Source organism: Rhinolophus ferrumequinum, chromosome 15 (genome assembly GCF_004115265.2).
Source record: "Rhinolophus ferrumequinum isolate MPI-CBG mRhiFer1 chromosome 15, mRhiFer1_v1.p, whole genome shotgun sequence".
Classification (NCBI taxonomy): Eukaryota; Metazoa; Chordata; class Mammalia; order Chiroptera; family Rhinolophidae; genus Rhinolophus; species Rhinolophus ferrumequinum.
In genome coordinates this window covers 33,121,032-33,139,104 of record NC_046298.1, presented here as the reverse complement: position 1 = coordinate 33,139,104, position 18,073 = coordinate 33,121,032, and the positions used below count along the sequence as shown (strand labels likewise).

General features: G+C 58.6%; 1 protein-coding gene across 1 annotated transcript in view; it reads right to left on the bottom strand.

The window, feature by feature from the left end:
• Positions 1–17,828, bottom strand: part of ZFPM1 (zinc finger protein, FOG family member 1) — a 74,694-nt gene extending 56,866 nt beyond the window's left edge. Inside the window, exon 1 of the mRNA XM_033128101.1 lies at positions 17,667–17,828. Within this exon, the coding sequence (XP_032983992.1) occupies positions 17,667–17,706 (40 nt within the window). The 5' untranslated portion in view covers positions 17,707–17,828. The remainder of the gene's footprint in view (positions 1–17,666) is intronic.
• Between the last annotated feature and the right edge of the window lie 245 nt (positions 17,829–18,073).

Below are 18,073 nucleotides of genomic sequence, written 5' to 3'. Positions count from 1 at the left end.
GCAATTGGAGCTGTTGCTGTGCGGCCCCCATGTCAAAGGGCAGCAGACTGCTTCTTGGAAGGGGACATGGCCCCAGTGTGACAGGGCCCTGCCATCTGATAGTTGGGGCCAGGAGACCCCAAGGAGGGACAGGCAGGCACCGAGCCCTCCTCAGTTCCAGACTCTTCTCTCAGCTGTGGGCACTGGAACTGGCCGCACAGCCGCCCGAGAGAGGCCTCCCACTGCCTACATCACTGAAGGGCTGCCTCCGGAGAGAGGGGGAACTCGGCCCAGGGAGGCCTGGGTTCGGGATTTCAGTCACCCCTTGGGTGGGCGGTTCTCATCTCCTCTTCCAGGCCAGGCTGTCCCGAAGCTCTGTGGTCAGGAGCACACCCAGGCCTGGGAGACTCGAGTGTCCAGACTCCTGGCAGCCAGCCTGGGCTGTTTCTCCAGTGCTCTGGGGATGGTGTGCAGGGAGGAAGGAAGAAGCCGGTCCTCTAGGCTGGCCTTTTCCCTTGCTGGGTGTGGCCAGGTCCCAAGCAACAAATCTACTCTGCTCCCATTGCACATATAAAGAAACCTCTCCAGTCCCATGGGGAGTTGGCAGCTCTGCAGGGCCTGAGCCCGCACCTCCTGGCCTCGTACCTCCTGGCCCCGTGTGCCCCATTCCCAGGGGGCCCACATCCACAATGTCAAGGAAGCTGAAGTAGGGGATACTTGGGTTCAAATCCCACCAGGCAGGGCCCTCACCCACCCTGAGTCTGTTTCCTCAATTGAAAATTGGGAGTTAAAACATCAGCCTCAAATTCAGAGAGTAGAATGGAGGCTGCAGGGGCTGGGGGTGGAGTGGGGACTTAGAGTTCAATGGGGACTGAGTTTCTGTTGGGATTATGGAAGGTTTCTGGAAATGGATAGTGATGATGGTTCCACAACCTTGTGAATGTACTTAATGCCACTAAATTGTACATTTGAAAGTTATAATGATAAATTTTATGTATATTTCACTATAATTAAAAAATATCTGCCACCCGTTGCCAAGGAGCACGCAGCATGTGCTCCATAAGTGCCTGTTCCCTTCCTTGGGGATTCAGAGACACAAGTCCCTCCCTACCTATGTGCACAGCTCTCTGCAGTGACTTGGCCTTCCCCACCACCACCACACTGCCTCAGGCCATTTGCCAGATGTGGAGACTGAGGCCAGGGCTTGCTGGGGTCTGGTCCTATGTCCACACACAGGGGTGGGATGCTGGGGCTGTGTCAGGTCCAGGAGGCAGGACAGACCAGCTCACCTATCCCATGAATGACCCTGGGAAAAGTTCTGCTGCTGGTCATAGCTTGGCCCCGAGGAGGGGACTGGGGCTTCCCTGGCATCCAGCTCCATGCCCTGCAGCCCAGGAATACCAAGGAAGACTGGATCGAGCCCCAGGCCTGGGTGAAGCATGGTCCACACAGCCCCTAATGGTCTCCTCATGACCTCGGAGGGCCCCATCCCCATCTCACAGGAGACTGAGGCTCAGGGGTTTTAGTGATTGGCCCAAGGGGACCCAGCGAGTGGTGGGCCGGGATTTATACCCAGGGCATGTGGCTCCAGAATTGGCAACTTTGATCTTTAGGGTGAATGAGAGCCATGATGCTGACGGTCACCTTGGGGCCTGGACATGACAGCTTTGAGGCAAACCCTTTGGCGTGCCAAACCTTTGCTTAATCTGGACTCCCCAAGCCCATCAGGCCAGCGCAAAGTAAGTGGAGAGGAAAAGTCGGGTACACAAGGAGGAGGAAGAGGAGGGAGAAGAGAGGGAGGGAAAGCGGGATGGAGAAGGGAGGGGAGGAGCCATATAGTTCTCGTGTACCCAGCTCACACTCTGGGCCCACAGGCCGTGTGGCTGCCCTGGAGATGGTGCTGGCATTTGAACTGGGACCTAGCTGTGCTGGTCCATGCATGGCAGGGGGCTGGCACGTCTCCTGCTGTGATAGCTCATTCCCTGCTCAGAGCTTTGCCTCTGCTGTTCCCTCCGCCAGCATTCTTCCCCACACATGCCACCATGCCATCAGTCTCTGCTTAGAGTTTTCTTCAATGTGGCCACCTATCCTCCTCTGACCACCAGCCCCCCAGCTACTGCGGTTCTTCCATTGTTAGGGAGTCTTTGCTTCTCTATCTCCCCACCAGCCTGGAGCTCCATGAGGGCAGGGACCCAGGTCCTGCCTGTGAAAGTCACCGGGATCCCTGGTCCAGGCCCCACACACAGTAGGTGCTCAGTACAAGTTAGAGGTCAGCTTGTCTGTCCCAGGCACCCAAACCCCGAAGGAGTGAACCCCAGCTCTGCCTCTGGGATGGGGACCTCACTGTCCACTAGTAAGGACCCCAGCTCCCATGCTTTAGGCCTCTGTCCATGACATGTTCACTTGCAGGCACTATTTTTTTCTTCCAGTTTCCTTTTTCCCTTGGGTTTGTAGATAAAAACAAACCCAAGATATAAATCAATCAAGGGAGGATTTACTGAGCACCTACTATATGCCCTACACTGTCCTGGGGGAGACAGAGTTGGTAGTAGAATGGGGGCCCCTCTTGGAGAGATTTCAGGCCGGTGTTAGGAGATTTCTCTCCGGTGAGGCTGCCTGGACTGTCCTGTCACCCTTGTGCTCTGGGTCCCTCTGACCCTCACACCCCCACCCAGGAGGCACCACCACCCAATCTTACGGGGTGGAGAACGGAGGCCCAGGGAGGTAAGGGGCTCAGCTGAGATCACACAGTAGCAGCCTGGTTCTGGCTGTTTCCTCCCCTTAGATCTCAGCCCAAACTCGTTCCTTCCTCACCCCTCTGCTATTTTCCACTTACGCATTTTTGAAAACACCCACGCCTGTGGCTGGTTTTCGGGTCACGGAGCCCTGCCGGTACTGTGGGAGCTGGGTGGGGGGGGCCTCTGGCCAGGCTGTGGGCTTGTCTGGCCTACCTGAACTCCGTCTGGCCGACAAAATATCACATGGGGTGCAAAGTGCTTTTGAACACAATGAGAATCCCCCCAAATTGCTCGAACACTTCCTACAGACAGAAGTCTCCTGTCCTGTAAATTTCTGAAAATGGGAGCTCTGGAAGACCCCAAGTTTTTAGAACATGCCACAGACACAGAAAGTGTAGCGAACCTCGTCATTGCGTGGGTGGGGAACCTGAGGTCCAGAGTGACAGGCCTTGCTTTGCTGGAGGGTACAGAAACTGCTCTGCGAGGCGGAGACCAGGCCCTCCCCTTTACAGAACGGGAGGCAGGTCTGGGACACGGGTCTGGGACACGGGTTGGGACTGTCATTCTTGTAGATAGTGCTACAAAGAGCCTGGCAGAACACGGTTCTGGACAGAAATCATAGCCAGAGGAGGGCAGAGTCGGGGGACAGCACACACAGGGTCTGGAGGTGCCCAAAGGGAGTAGGAGGGGGAGCTGGCTGGCCTTGAGCTGTCCCCATCCCACTTCTGAACTTGGAGTTTCTATCTGGGAGTCAGAATTGGCAGTGCTGATTTCAGGAACACACAAGTCCTGGCCCCCCAATTCATGCTGTGGGTGTCGGGGCTCTGAGGGTCAGCAGGTTATCTAAAGGCCAGCCTGTCCTGTCCATCCTCCTGCACCCAGGCAGATGGGTGGCTCTGGCAGTAAGGCTTGGAACAAGGTCCACCCTGTCAGAGTTGGGGGAGGAGGAAGGGAGGATTTCTACCACTGAGGCAAGGTCTGGGATGGGACACTGTACCCCATAATAAGGGCATCCAATGGAGGAGGACCCACCCTCTCTGAGGAGGCCCCGCCCCACACAGTGTTCAGCCAATCCCTGGGTCTCACTCATGCTTATTTGCATGACCCATTTCCATTGGCTACCAGCACACAGGTAAGGACCTTGGTTCCCTGGCCAAGGGGTGCCTGGGGGGAAGTTGTTGGGTGGGCCGGATTGGGAGGTCACGCTAAGGGTGCTGGGCTCTGGGAGTGCCAGACTCTGGGGGGCTTGCTAGGGGGGCCCTGAGCTCTGGGAATGCTAGACTCTGGGGTGGCAGGATAAGGGGCCTGGGCTCTGAGGGTGCTGAGCTGGGCTCTAGGGGGAGATTCTGAGGGGGCAGGTCCTGGGGATGCTGGGGTCTGGGTAACCTGAGCCCCAAGTCTGGGACACAACGGGCTGCCTGCGGCATGGGTTAGACTTTGGTTATATATAGTTCAGGCTCTTCCTTTTCCTCTAAGGTTCTGCCCCCACTCCTAATTAGGAATGGCTCAGAGGGGGAAAGATACTGACCCAAGGTCACACAGTCAGGATGCAGCAGCACAGCTGGATCTTGCCCCAAGTCCTGTGCTCCCCTGACCCCCAAGCTGGGTCCTTCCCTTCTGGGAGGGACTATAGGGGGCAACTTCATAATTTTAGCTGCCTCATCTCAGGGAGGGCTATTTTTTGGCTCCCTTTGCAAAATGATGATGACAATGATGATTTTAAGAGAATCTGAACCCACCTCCCCCTGGGTTTCAACTTAGATCTAGTGCTACCACTTTCTTGGGCTCCATGAGTTGTGGGGCAGTGAGCTTGCGAGTGTGTGTGTGTGTGTGTGTGTGTGTGTGTGCGCGCTCACGTTTTGTTTCTGGCATTTTGGTGGGTGAGATAAGGGGAAACAACAGAACCGCTCAGAGCAGCAGGCAGATAGATAACAGCGATAGGACTCCCCTACCACACAGGCCTATCGCCCTTTTTATCACAGTTCCCTTTTCTTTCTTTCTTTCTTGTTGGGGGGGTAGGATGGAACACACCCCCTACCCCCAGCCCCCAAGCTGAGGAACCGAGGGGTGGGGCTTCCCTCTCTCAGGCTCCCTCCTGCTATGTCCACACACCCAGCACCCTGGCCCAGAGCTCCTGGCTGGAAGGGGCGGAGGTTCCAGGGTGGTTGTCACCATGGGGATAGCAGCAGCTGGCAGCACATCTACCTTTGCAGAGTGAAGAACCCAGCTCCCTCTCATCAGCTCACAAAAGGGCCCTGGGAGTTGGTGACTCCCTGTTTCATGGACAAGGGCAGGGAAGCTCAGAGAGGAGACATGACAATGTTGGGGTGGGGCTGGGATTTGAATCTGGGCCACAAAGCTGGTGGTCTAGAGACTGGGTGCTGAACTCCTACCTTGAGAAGTCCTGCCCAGGTGGGCATAGCTGGGCAGGGACGTGGAGCCCTCAGGGGAGCCAGCCAGAGCCCAAGGCCTGCAGGGCAGGTCTTAGTATCTTCAGCTCCATTTTACAGATGTGGAAACTGAAGCTCAGTCCAGCGACAGGTAAGGCTGGACCCCATACTTCCTCTGCATTCCCTCTGGCTCTGGTGAAAATTATGGGCAGTCCATGGAACGGACGCCCAGGGCCACAGGACAAATGTTTCAGAACCACCTCTATCACTGGGGGATAGGATGGGGTCCTGGGCTTCAACAAACCAGAGCTGTTTGCCAAAAACAGTCCAGGAACAACGCTGGTGGGATTCGTGGAGCCTGGGTAGCTGGCAGCCCCAGGGACCCTTGTCCCTGCACATATGTGCTCCCTAGAGAACTCCTGAGCCCCCAGTGCTGTCCCCATTTCTCTCCCATCTCATTCCTCAAAGACCGAGGAGGCCAGAACTGTGAAGAAATTGACGTCCAGGGATATTGAGTCACTTGCCCAGGCCACCCACCCAGGCAAGAATCAAACGTGTCACCCTACCCTAAACTTGTCCCACTCCCCTGCATATACACACATTTTACTGGAAATAGCTGTCTTCCCTTAGAAGACAAAACCCAAAAGACAGAAAGAGCCAACTTTATTACCAAAGGAGCCAATTTTCTGGGGGCAGATGTAGAGGCACCTATGGTCCACTGATCTTGGACAGGGCTACGTGGCCTAGAGCAGTCACTCACCTTGACCAGGCTTCTAAGCCAGAGTCTCTACTGCTCCCTCCCATGCTGTGTGACCTTGGGTGAGCTACTCAACCTCTCTGAGCCTTGAGTCTTTCTCTGAGGAAACATGAGGTCAGAAGTGCCCTGGGAAGGGCACTATTGGGAGGATTCTACAAGATAATACAGGTTAAGTCCAAGCCTGGCATACAACAAGCGCTGAGTAAAGGGAGCTTTTACCTAACGATGGCTACTATTAGGATTATAATCGGGGAGACCCAGAGCCACTCAAAAATGTTGGTGACTGCCCACTCAGACCTCCTGCCTCTGGGCTCACAGAGAATCTTATTTCACTTTAAAAACCAGTGCAAAAAGATGGGTAATGGCCAGCTGCCCTGTGCCCACTGGGAGCCCAGCAGCTCCTCTGCAGGGCTCTCTGCAGCAAGGGAGGCTGGCTCAACCTGGCTACTGCCCCAGTGGGCATGTCAAGGCTGCCAGGGTCTCGATTTCCCCTCCTGCACAGCTGGGGGCTGGCTGTTCCTCTGTAGGCGCCAGCCCCCTACAGCCCCCCTCACCTGTCCCTCACCAGGAGGATTAGCCACACACCGGCCCTAATCGCCGCTAATCGCACCATCAGCGCTGGATCTCAGATCAGCTGAAGGAGGAGGCTTTATCCAGACAGACGCGGAGATGGCACCTCAGTCCCATCTGGGCGCTGCTGTCACTCGTGGCAGCTGGGCCAGTCACAGAAGGCAGGATGACTGGAGATGAGGTGGGTAGACAACCGGGAGCCCTCCCTTTCCCCAAATGGGGTCCTGCTTGGTCCCTCAACCTTTAATGGGCACCTACTGGGTAACCAGGCACTGTTCTAGGTACCCAGGAGACAGCAGAGACCTGAAGAGGCAAAATTCCTGCCCTTGGGGGCACTGCATCCTTTCCACAAGCCTGGGCCCATTTGACAGATGAGGAAACTGAGGCACAGAGATATGCCCCAAGAGTTAGAGCCCTGGCAGCTGAGTCCAGACTCCTGGCTCTGGAAAGATGAATTCCCCCAACAGAGGGCTTGCCCCTCGGGCCCAGGCACCATTTCCTCCAGTGTGATTCCTCCTTCTAAGGGAGGCCTGCTCTGCCTCCCCAGTCGGGCCCCTGGATGCTGTCTTTGTACTGAGGCCTGGGAGGTGCATGCTGGACGCTACGAGGTACACGGCCAGCCTGGGGGCCAGGAAAGGCCGGGAGAGACAGCCCAGGGCTCCCCTCCAGGGCCCCCACCCTCTCCACCCTCCTCCCTACCTTCTTTTTCAAAAACATAATTTATCTGTGTATTATCAAGAAATCCAGACACTTTAATCAGTGAGCTATGAAGTCAGAATTTCCATTCTTATCTGCGGGAGGAGTGGAAATGGAGGAGATAGGCTCGGGAGCGGATCGCTGGTGGGGAATGTTAATGGGTGGAGAGGCTGGGCTATTGGCCACGGAGACACCGTATCTTCCCCATTATCAAGGCCGTATCTCGCCAACCATCTCAGCGCAGTAATGGGGCCAGTTCAACTTTCCAAGTTATCACAGGAGCTGAAACCTGCGCCCGCCAGAGGCCCGGACCAGGAGACAGTTCGGGGCGGACTGGGCTTTGGCCGGCAGAGCTGGAAGGGAGAGGAGGACCGCTGGCCTGGCCAGGGCCCCCAAGGGCCTGGGTGCCTGCGGACCCTCAAGACCACTGAAGTAAGCTAGGGGGGTCCTTCTGCTCTCTGAGAAAATGTTTGATTTTGGTGGAGTTGGGTGTGAGCCGATCACATAGGAAGGGAAACTGAGGAAGGAGGCCACCTCAGGGTCCCAGTGGGGCTGGGTGGTCCCAGGCCCTCCTGAGCTATGACAGGCCCATAAAGCAGAAAGAAGGCCAGTGGTGTGGGGACACGGCAAGTGGGGCTGGGGTGTGAATGCCCTGCCCTCCTACCTTGTAACCTGTAGGGTCCCCTGTCCCCTGCCTGGGCCTCTTCTAGGCCCAAGTCCTGGAAGCAGGAAATATCAATAGGGTGGGGACATCCTGGTGAGCTCTGCCCCTGCCGTCCCGACCTAAGACTTGGCTCATTCTACAGCCCCTCGGCTGCCTGTGGAGCCTGGGGTATGCTCAGTGTGCCCCTTAAATGCTGAGGGCCTCCCACGTTCCTCAGGGCCTCTGCAGGAAACACCTGGGGACGGGGGGAGCACACAGGGCCCATAAACAGAACACCTCTGTCCATTCAGAGGAAGGCGTCCCCAAATGCACTCATTCCAAGATCCTAGGGATGAAAGCTCCCACTCAGAGAGGGGCAGCGAAGGTGTGGCGCATGGGTCTCACCCTAGGGCCCCTTCTGCCTGGAGGAGCCGCTGTCTGATGACTGAGGCTCTCGTTGCTCTCCTGCAGCTGGAAGGCTGGGCAGTGGCCACGTTGGCCCAGAAGGTGAAGGGACTTGCCCAAGGTGATGCAGCCCGTGAGGACCAGTATGGAGAGCAGATCTGGACGCTGCCCGGGACCACAGAAAAGCCTTGGTTTCCTGGACTTGAATTTGGATATCGCAGGCTTGGCAGGGTGCACAAAGCTCTACTCTGAAAACCATCAGTGTAGCCATTTTCTCCCTCCTTCCCCCAGGAGCTTGCTGCAGTCCTGGGTCTGACCTTTAAACTCTCTAAGCCTCAGTGTCCTTTCTGTGTACTGGGCTAATCACTAAACCTCCCTCCAAGGCTGCTGTGGGGAAGGCTGTGAGCTCACGGCTAAGTCCTGGGCACAGAGCAGGGACTTAGGAAATGCTGTAGTGACCAATGGCCAGCGAGCCCAGCGTGATCACGGGATGAGCTTGGGGACCCAGATCAGCTGGGGGCAGATGGGGGAGGCCACGTGAGGCCCTATGGCTGCCCACGGCTCTGAGCCTCTGCTTTCTCTCCTGTCTCGACGGGCCGAGTACCTACTGCAAGGACAGCCCAAAAACCAGTGAGGGGACAGCCCCAGGCCCCAGATCACTCCTTGGGGGCTGAGAATCCAGCAATGCCCAGGATGGACCCACTATTGTCTGCGAGGCCTGGTTCCTTGCGGGGGACCCTCTGGCAGCTCTTCCCCCCCTACTGCAGGAAGGAGCCAAGACTCCCTGGCGTGGGACTCCCTTCCCTTCTTGCTCCTTGGGTCTGACTTTCAGGGTGGGGGCTTGATGGAGAAAAGGGAAATTGAAGCCGGAGGCTGTGATACGCAGATTGGGAAAGCTGGAGGGCTTGAAGTCAGACACCAAGAGTAACTGTCAGGAAGCAGCCCAAGGGGGGAGGGGAGAGGTGCCCCTCTGTCCTCTTCATTTTAATTTTGTCAAACAACTCAGATGACACACCGGCTCTGGCCTAGGCTATACCTCCTATGTCAAGTCTCATCCGTCTCATGGAGGCTCCCAGTGAGGTCGGGTCCATTTTGTAAGGGGGAACTGAGGCTCAATGAGTTGTGTGAGGCCCGGGCACCCTCAGAGCTCAGCCTAGTGTCCCTATGACACCGCCATCGTGCAGAGCTGGAGACAGGCTCAGGAAGGTAAGGTAACTTCTGTATACCTGCAGTCCAAGAGCCTCGACGCCAGAATCCTACCCGTCAGTGGTGGTAGCCCCACATTCAGAGATGCCCCCTGTGGCCTCCCCTCCGTCCCAGGAAACAACCCACCTGCCAGTTCCGGGGGAGTTGGAACACAGACACCCAGCCTGGCAGGTGGGACAGGCCGCCCGCAAACCACCCCATCCATCCTGGCTCCACATCACTCACGTGCTGTGTGACTGGTGCAGCTACCCACTCTCTCTGCGCCTCCATTTCTTTGTGTGTAAAGTGGGTTGAGAACCCCAGCCTGAGCAGGCCACCAGAGAACCACAGGAGGGGATGCCTGGAGAGCACTTCGCAGGCAGGCCCTCTCAGATACTGGCTGGGTCTGTCTCCATCCCAGCTCCTGGACTGGAGGAACCAGGAGCACCAGGCCTGGGCTCAAGAGAGCTACACACTAGAACCCCATCCCTCCTTTCACAGGTGGGGAAACTGATGAGAGTCCACAGGCTGCCGACCCAGGGGAGGCAGAATGGAGGGACAGGAGGCCAAGGGGAGGGCCTGCTTATCTGCCTCACCGGGCTCTGGCCCAAGGTCAGCTGCCACATTCCTGCCCCAGCAGGGCCACTGTCTTCTCCCAAACATGGGGCTGCTAGGAGGGAAAAAGAGGAGGGGAGGAGAGGGGCTGGAGAGGACTAGGGGGCTGAGCGGGCACTGTCCAAAGAAACCTTTGCCCACCTCTGGGGCCCACAGGCCCAGCACCTGTGTCATGAGGCCTCAAGCATGTCACAGTCTCCCAGGGCCTCAGTTTTCTTGCCTATAAAATGGGTCAGTCAATAATGATGAGATCATAACAACAAGTAAACTATCTGGGCAGGAAGGGACTAAGCGGGCTTGGGTGTGGGGCCAGCCCAGCCCAGGGTGTGGTACAGTCAGGGCACCACTGCCCACGAGTCCCTCCTTCAGAAACGCATACCCACAGGGGAGGAAGGCAGGAGGCAGGGATCTATGTGGAGTGACCAGCCCTCAGGACTTCTGGCAAAATATCAGTATTCCAGCCAGCAAATTTCAGGGCCATAGCGTCCACCTAGGACACAACCCCAGGTCAGCACTTTACAGTTTGCATCTGGGATCTCATGGATCCCCACATAAAGGCCCCAGGAGGGAGCTGCTCTTATTAAGCTCCTCCTTCAAAAGTGGAAACTGAGGCATTAGAGAAGCCACTTGCCCACAGGGTCACAGTGAGGCCAGGACTCAAGGCTCAGCAGTGGCCCCCACTGCATTGGCCTCCCACTCTGGAGGTGAGGGCTGTCCTGACGCCCAGAGCCCTCGAAGGGTGGCCCAGACCTGGAGCTCAGAGCCCCAGCTGCTTGCTCTGGGGGTAGGGTAGGGATGGAACCCTGAGGCCCCAAGGGAAGGGTCTCTGTCCTCAGCCCACCTGGTGGCCCGATGGACAGCTGGGGTGGCGGGAACATGTCATCCAACAGCACACGGCCCAGGTCCCCACCCGATCTGGGACCTCAGGTATTGACACCTATTGTGTCCCAGCGGTGTGTGAGTTCTCAGCACAGCCACTGGAGCAGGTACCATTTTACATACATTCTATAGATGAGAGAACCAGGGCAGGGAACAAAGGAGACACTCGCCAAGGTATTCAGCTGGGAAGCAGCCATGGGCTGGAGCTGAATCTGCAGCCTCACTTGGGGGTGTCTAGGTCAGGTCCACATGCTGAGACAAAAGGCTGGGTGAGGGCGGAGGCCTCTCTCAGGGCTGGACCATAGCCCCTATTTCCTCATGGCTCCAGAGCAGGATTCAAGTCCCAACCTCTTGTGGCCTTCACGTCCTCACTTGAAAAAATAGGGCATTCGACTGGGCTGTGCCCACTGTGGGCAAACTGAGGCACAGAGGGAGTACCACATTGATGCTGCCTGGCCCCCTGCCAGGAACCACTAAGTGTGCCTTCCTGAGGAGATCTCCACTCTTCCTAGACCCGCTCTCCCAGGCTGAGATGGGCTCACTGCTCTCCTGGCGCTTCCAACTACTGGCTGGGGACCCTCCGCAAGCCCATCTGCCTCTCTAGGCCTCCAGCTCCCATTTCATCTGTGAAATGGGCACAGGGACACAGGAGACTCTGGGGTCCTCTCACTTGGCCGCCTGCCCTGTGTGGCCGCCTGCCCTGTGACCCCTCAACTCTGGGCTGGTTCTGTCCAGATCCATCCAGAGCTCAGGTAGGAAGGTGAAGAGGTGGGGTAGGGGGCAGAAGAACATCACCGACCAATCTCCAGTGCAGCCCTTCCTCTTTCCCTCTCCTCTGACAAAGGAGATCCCAGTCCAGAGAGGGTAAGCAATGTGCCAAGGTTGCACAGCCTGGGAACCCACTTGGCAAGATGTGGCAGGGATGAGCAGGAGGGCAAGGCCAGACAGGAAGAGGGGTAGCCGGTGACCAGGGGCTGGCACAGTGAGCTCTGTGGGCCACAGGGTCAGGCAGGGGTTGTGTTTTACTCTCCGGAAGAGAGTTTGGGAAAAGGGACTTCTCCATCTCATATAAGCTGGAAACTACAGATGTGACCCATCCAAGCAGAGACCGCCAAGCGGAAGGAGCAGCAGGATGGTTGGTGGGACCTGTTTCACGGGTATGTCCCTTCGATTCTCACAGTTGTGCTCAGGGGCAAGCAAGGCCATCATTCCCATTTTGTAGATGGGGAAAACGAGGCTCACGCGGGGGGAGGTGTTGCTCCTAGTCCCAAGGCCAGTGAGTGCCACAGCCAGGATTCCAGCCCATGTCGACTTCGTGTCCTGTATCCGTTAGATCATTTATCTGACAGAGTTCTGGAAGGCCCACTCTGTGGGGAGAGGACCCACTCCCTGCTCCCAGGGAGTGAGTGATCACATCAACTGATGAGGTCACTTCACAAAAGATGGGGATGGGGGTGGGGGATGACCTACTGGTGGGGGGCTCTGAGCAGCCAGTGCAAAGGCACTGAGGCCGGAAGGGACTGAAGGAAGCCAGAGAGCGAGAGATCCTCCCAGTCTCAGCTTGTGCGCAGCCCTCGGAGGGGCTCAGCCCTGATGGGAGCTGCCCCCACGAGTGCAGGCTCTTCCCTTCTCACAGGGCTACATGCAGTGCAGCTTGAAGGGAGCTAAGCTCTTATTAGTGGGGCCATCTGCCCCCTTCTGCCACAGCCAAGGGCACTGAGACCCACAGAGCCTGACACTTTCTGCAGGTGGAACCCCCTTCACCACTGGCCACTCTTGCCTGTGTGGGGAGCAGCAGATGAGGTCCAGAGAGCACACATGTGGCTGTGGCCTCAGTTTCCCCATCTGTGAAATGGGGATAGGGGCCAAGGGTAGCTCCGGGAAGATCCAGGGGTATGGTGGCTGGGTGGGCAGGAGCCCAGCCAGGTGCCCGAGTGTGGCCTGGCCAGCCTACGTGAGGGCCTAGGTCTGGGTCTATGGGGTAGGTGATAACGATCGGCGAGGCAACAGCTGCCTCCAGGAGGAGGCCTGTCGATGGCAGATAGGCCGGCCGGGAGTATTATTCACGAGCCCGTCAAGCCCCAGGAACGTCTGGTTGGCATAGAAACAGGAGATAAGGGGTACAATTAATGGCATCGCATTCCCTCCTCCTTTCTTCCTCAACTGACCCATTTAAATCGCTGGCGGTGCTGGTGCCATGCTGGGCTCCCGGTGACCTCCGGGGAGGGGCTGGCTGGGCGGCTGGGACTAGGCCAGTCTCAGGCCCCCGGGTAGGACTGGGTGAAGTCTCCCCAGGGGCCACCCCTGCACAAGAATGTCTCAGGAAGAAGGCCATGGGAGACTCAGCAAGAGCAGGGCTGGGAAAGACCCCAGAGCGCCTCTGCTCCCAAAGGCCATTTCACAGGTGTGGAGACTGAGGCCCAGAGAAGCCCAGAGGCAGGCAGAGGTGAGAGGACCGCGGGAAAGCAGTGTGATGTTCATGGACATGCTGGGTCAGAGCAAGGGGCCAGGCTGCCTGCATTCCAACTCTGGCTCTGCCACTTTCTTGGGTGAGAAACTTAACCTCTTTGTGCTTCAGTTCCCCCAGATATAAACGAAGATAAGAATAGGACCTGCTTTAAGTTAATATGTGGCTGGGTATAGAGTAATCTCTGTAAGTATTAGCTATTATTAATACCATTATTACTAACAAATGAACTACCTTCCTAGAGGCCCAGGAATGCAGAAAAACCAAGAACTGTCTGGAGCCGGGTGAAGCCCCACCATCCGGGTAAGACTAGGCTCCAGAGTGTACCAGAACGCTACTCAAGTCCAGGTTCGGGAGTGAGGGTAGTGAGCAAGTCCCTCTGCTGTCTCTAAGCCTGCTGTCCCCTTTGCTCACTATGGCCCAGTCCCCATGCCCCCAGGGCTCTGAAGAAGGGGCCCAAGCCAACTAACAACAGGACTTAGGTCCCTGTCAACCTCTGGATGGCAGGCACTGTCACACCTGTTTCTCAGAGCCTGTGGGAGGCAAAGTGAGCTGCTCATGGTGGCTTGAGTCAGGCGGAGGCAGCCAGGTCACCACAGCCCCCTTTCCTCACTTCTCTGCCAATCCCCATGGGGTGGTGGGCATTGCAAGGTGGCCCCTGGGAACCAGGCAGACTCCAGGTGCCTCCCACATATGGAAAGAGAGTGTGCAGGGCTCTGTGCAGACAATTGTGCTTACGTTTATAAAAACTCACAGAGACCACCTCATCTTCTTTCGGGGCTTAACCCAGTCGCTGCCGGAACTGGCCCTTGCCAGAAAGCACTGACTACCAGTCCCACAGGTGGGGTTTGGCTGCTGGGGAGAGCAGCCTGGTGACTTTGAAGCTCGGAGTAAATTAGTCATCCTGTGGCCACCAATAATTTGTTTAATCAAACTCTGAGAATGTGTGAAAAACACCATCATCTGAGATAGAGCTGGAGCAGGTGTTGGGGCTGGGACTGGCAGGGAGTGGTAGGGCTGGGGAAGGCGCAGCCAGCTTCTTCTGGAAGCCCCTTCCCTAGCTGGCCTGTTTCCACTTGGTATCTGGGACCCAGGGTCCCTGACAGCCCTCCCATTGTAAAGGGGCTCAATATCCCCAGTCTGACCTGGGGCTTCACTCCTATCCCCATTTTTCAGAAAGGGAAACTGAGGCCCCACCCTCCTGACCTCACTCTCGCCTCCTCCCACAGAATGAGCCTTCCCTAGCATCATGTGCCTCTCAGCCCTTCACTCTCCCCACAACAGCCAGGAATCATGATTCATTTTTCAGAGTTGGAAACTGAGGCCCACTGGCCCTGGTGCAACGCCATGACAGGCCTTTTCCTGATCTCACTGGAAGCCTCCCCCCCCATTCCAGGAACTGTCCCAGACTACTTAATATACCCCATCTACTCTCCATTCTCTACCCTGTCTTGATTACCCATACTGCTCCCAGCCTCACCCCCTCCCATCTCCCCAAAGTAGTATGACCCAGTGCTTGCATACAGCAAGTGCTCAATAAAGTCATTCTGAGTGAACCAAGGCAGGTCTACGAAGACTTTCTCTTCTGATTTGGGGGACCTGCTAAAAAAGACACCTGCACAGCGGGTCCCCCAAAACTCAGCCTGGGCAATGGAAACCAGCTTGTTGTTTTTTTTTCTTAAAGAAAACTCCAAGCAGGTTACACATCACATACTTGCCAGAAACGATACCAACCTCAACACGATTCAAGGGGAAAAACACCTTCTCTCCTGCTGGAGGTGCCAACCCCACCTCTGGCTATCTCACACTATCTAATAGGAATCAGGGGCGGGGTGTCCTCCTCCCCTGCCCTCCCCACTCCAGGCCAGCAGTCACTTTTCTTTCATTTTGATGGACTGTACCACCCGCAGGGGGAGAATCAACTTCTTGGCAATTAAGTGTTTGGGACGAAAACTCGCCCAGACAGACGCACCCTGGCTCAGACGCCAGTTCCCCCTGCCTCCGCTGGGGTCTGAGGTCCCCACTCGTCTCAGCCGCGACGCCCCCACGCTGTTGTTGCCTCGAACCGGCGGGGCCTGGTGGCCATAGATAAGGCCTCTTATCACTCTTGGCGATCGCCATCCAGCCGACCGGCCCCAGTGTTTATCAGAGCTCACATCGACCCGGGCGGCAGGAAAGCTCAGTGGGCTGGGGGAGTCAGGGGTCCCGGGCTGCGCTCTGCCCCGCGCTCTCCACCAGCGCGGCCCGGCCTATCGTGTCAGCCATCTGGCCGGCCAAGGCCGCGCTCCCGCCTCGCCCTCCCCCGCTCCCACGTTTGAAGTTAATAAATGGAAGCGCCTATCGCCGCCGCCATCGGTTACGCGCCTTATCAGCGTGGCACATCTATCTCTGCGCGGAACAAAAGGCGCACAGAGGCGCGGGCAGCTGCGCCCCGGCTTTGGTGGGGGCATGGGGGGCGGCGGCCCCAAGCGCTCGGCCCCCTCCCCTGTACACCAGCGGCCTGGTTGCAGGTGAGGCCAGCACAGCGGCCGCACAGCTGCGAGGGCCGTACGCACAGCCGCGGGCAGAGGGCTGGCGGGCGGGCGCCGCCGCTTGGTGACAATCAGCGCTCGCATCTTAACGCGCCAAGATCTGCAGTAGGGAGGAGGCTCCCCGAGCCGCCGGCTGCAGGGCGAGTGCCCGGCCCCGCCTCCCAGACCCAGCCTCCTCCCCTGCCGGGGTCGTAGGGGCGCGGAGAGTGGGCAGCAGGGGCTCGCCTGTGCGCACGCTGTGGTCCCTGTCCCCAACGCGCACCGCTCGGCTGACCCAGCTGGGCCCGGGCGCTCGCCCCGCTCGAGACCTTATCAGCGCTGGCGATCGGTTCCCAACCTGCGATCTCCCTGCCCGCGCTATCTGCATTTCTCATCACGCTGAAACACATACACATACGCACACACGAGAACAGACCGAACAGAGGCGCACAGGGGAGGAGGGGAAAAAGAAACCAGAGAACGCGCGCAGATCCGGACCTGTGGGTGGTTTTAATACTTGAGTTGACTTGATAGAAGGCGACTTTCTGAAAATAGGTCCCACTTGCACACTAAGGGAGTCGGGTTACGGGAACCCGGATTCATGTTTGCGTTCCCCCCTCTCCCCCGGACCTCTGGAGTAGACATTCCCCCAGGAGTTTACACACGCGGTCCTGGTGGCAGTGGTCATGTGGACTGAAGTAGCAGTACCCGGGTGCCTGGCCGGCCCCCTCTCCTCGCCTCACGGGCAGCCCCGACTACCTGCCCATCTGGCCAGGGAGATGCGACCCCCGGAGGAAGTCCCGCGCCCCGGCCCTGGACGCCGAAGCACTAAGTTATTATTGGCGTGGGGTGGGGTGGGGAGCGGCGCTTCCCGTGCGCTAGCTCTGTCGCTCCTCCACCAGCCGAGTAGCCCCGAGAGTGCGGGGCGCTCTTATCACCCGGGCATCCGCAGTGTGGACACAACGGCCACTCAGTCCCCGTGGAGTGGTCCGTGGGCCAGATGGGCGAGAAATTTGGACGCGCATAGAGGCGACCCTGACCCAGAGCCCCCCCTCTGATTTGGAGCTGCTCCTTGGATGAGGGGTTGTGCTCTAGGGCATCTGAGCGCGCCTTCTGCTGCCCGTGCGGCCTTGGCCGGGTCAGATCTCCAGAAGGCTGTTTCCGAGCAAGGAAGGCTCGAGTTCGAGACACCGGTGACAGGACTCGGAGGTCTGAGTGGCTGGAGCCCAACGCTCGGGCTGCGGTAGCCGCACGCGGCCCCCACCCCCACAAGCCACGCTGCTCTTTGGGCAGCAGGAGTGGTGGTGGGCGCGGGCTGGTCCCCGCCACTTGGCCATGCATTTCCACGCGGCCCCGGGTGCCCCCTCTTTCCTCCCAGGTCTCTCTTTCTCCCTCTAGATACAAAGCCTGGGAGAGTCAACCGCGTGAGATAAGATCACAATTTCAGCCCGTCCCGACAGAGCGATCTTATCAGGATGGGACTTGCAGAATGGAATATTTTAAACTTTATCTGAGCCCAGATCGGGGCCGCCTTATCGCCGCACCATCTCGGGGGATGCAGGGGAGGGGCCGGCTGCTAGGTAGGCGCGCCCCCCAGCCACCCCGCTCCCGGACCTCTGGGCGGACACCTCTCCGGGCCAGACCCCCGGTGCTGAGCCGAGACGCGGGGGCCCAGCCCGCTGCGGAGATTAGATTACGGCGTGCTTGGCACAGAGAGCGGGGGGCGCGGCGCGGGGTGAAGGTCGCCGGCGCCGCGGGTAGAGTGGGGCGGGCGGGTTCGGGCGGGGGGCCGGCGGGGGTCGAGGCGGTCGGGCGGGCAAAGTTTGACTCACGCTTGATCTGCCGGGGGTTGCTCTGTTTCCTTCTGGACATGTCTCCGGCGCCGCGTGCCCTCCCGGCGGCCGCCTCTAGCCCCTGGCGGGCAGCGGCGGGCGGCAGGGGCGCGGCGGTGCTGCGGGGCGGCTCATGCCCACGGCCCCGGGGCTCCACCGCCGCCCCGGCCTGCGCCCCCAGCCCGCCGCGCCCGGCCCGGAGCCGCTGCGGAGGCCGGAGGCTCGGCCCTGCGCTGCGGGCGCGCGGACCGCCGGGGGCGGCGGGCGGCGGGCTGCTGCCGGTCCTCGGCTCCCGCGCAGACGCCGCCGCCGCCGCCGCTCAGCTTTTCTCAATGGAACCTGTGGGCAGAGCGCGGCGAACCGGGCGGCCTGGGCCGGGGCGCTCGGGGCCGGCGGGCGGGCGGGCC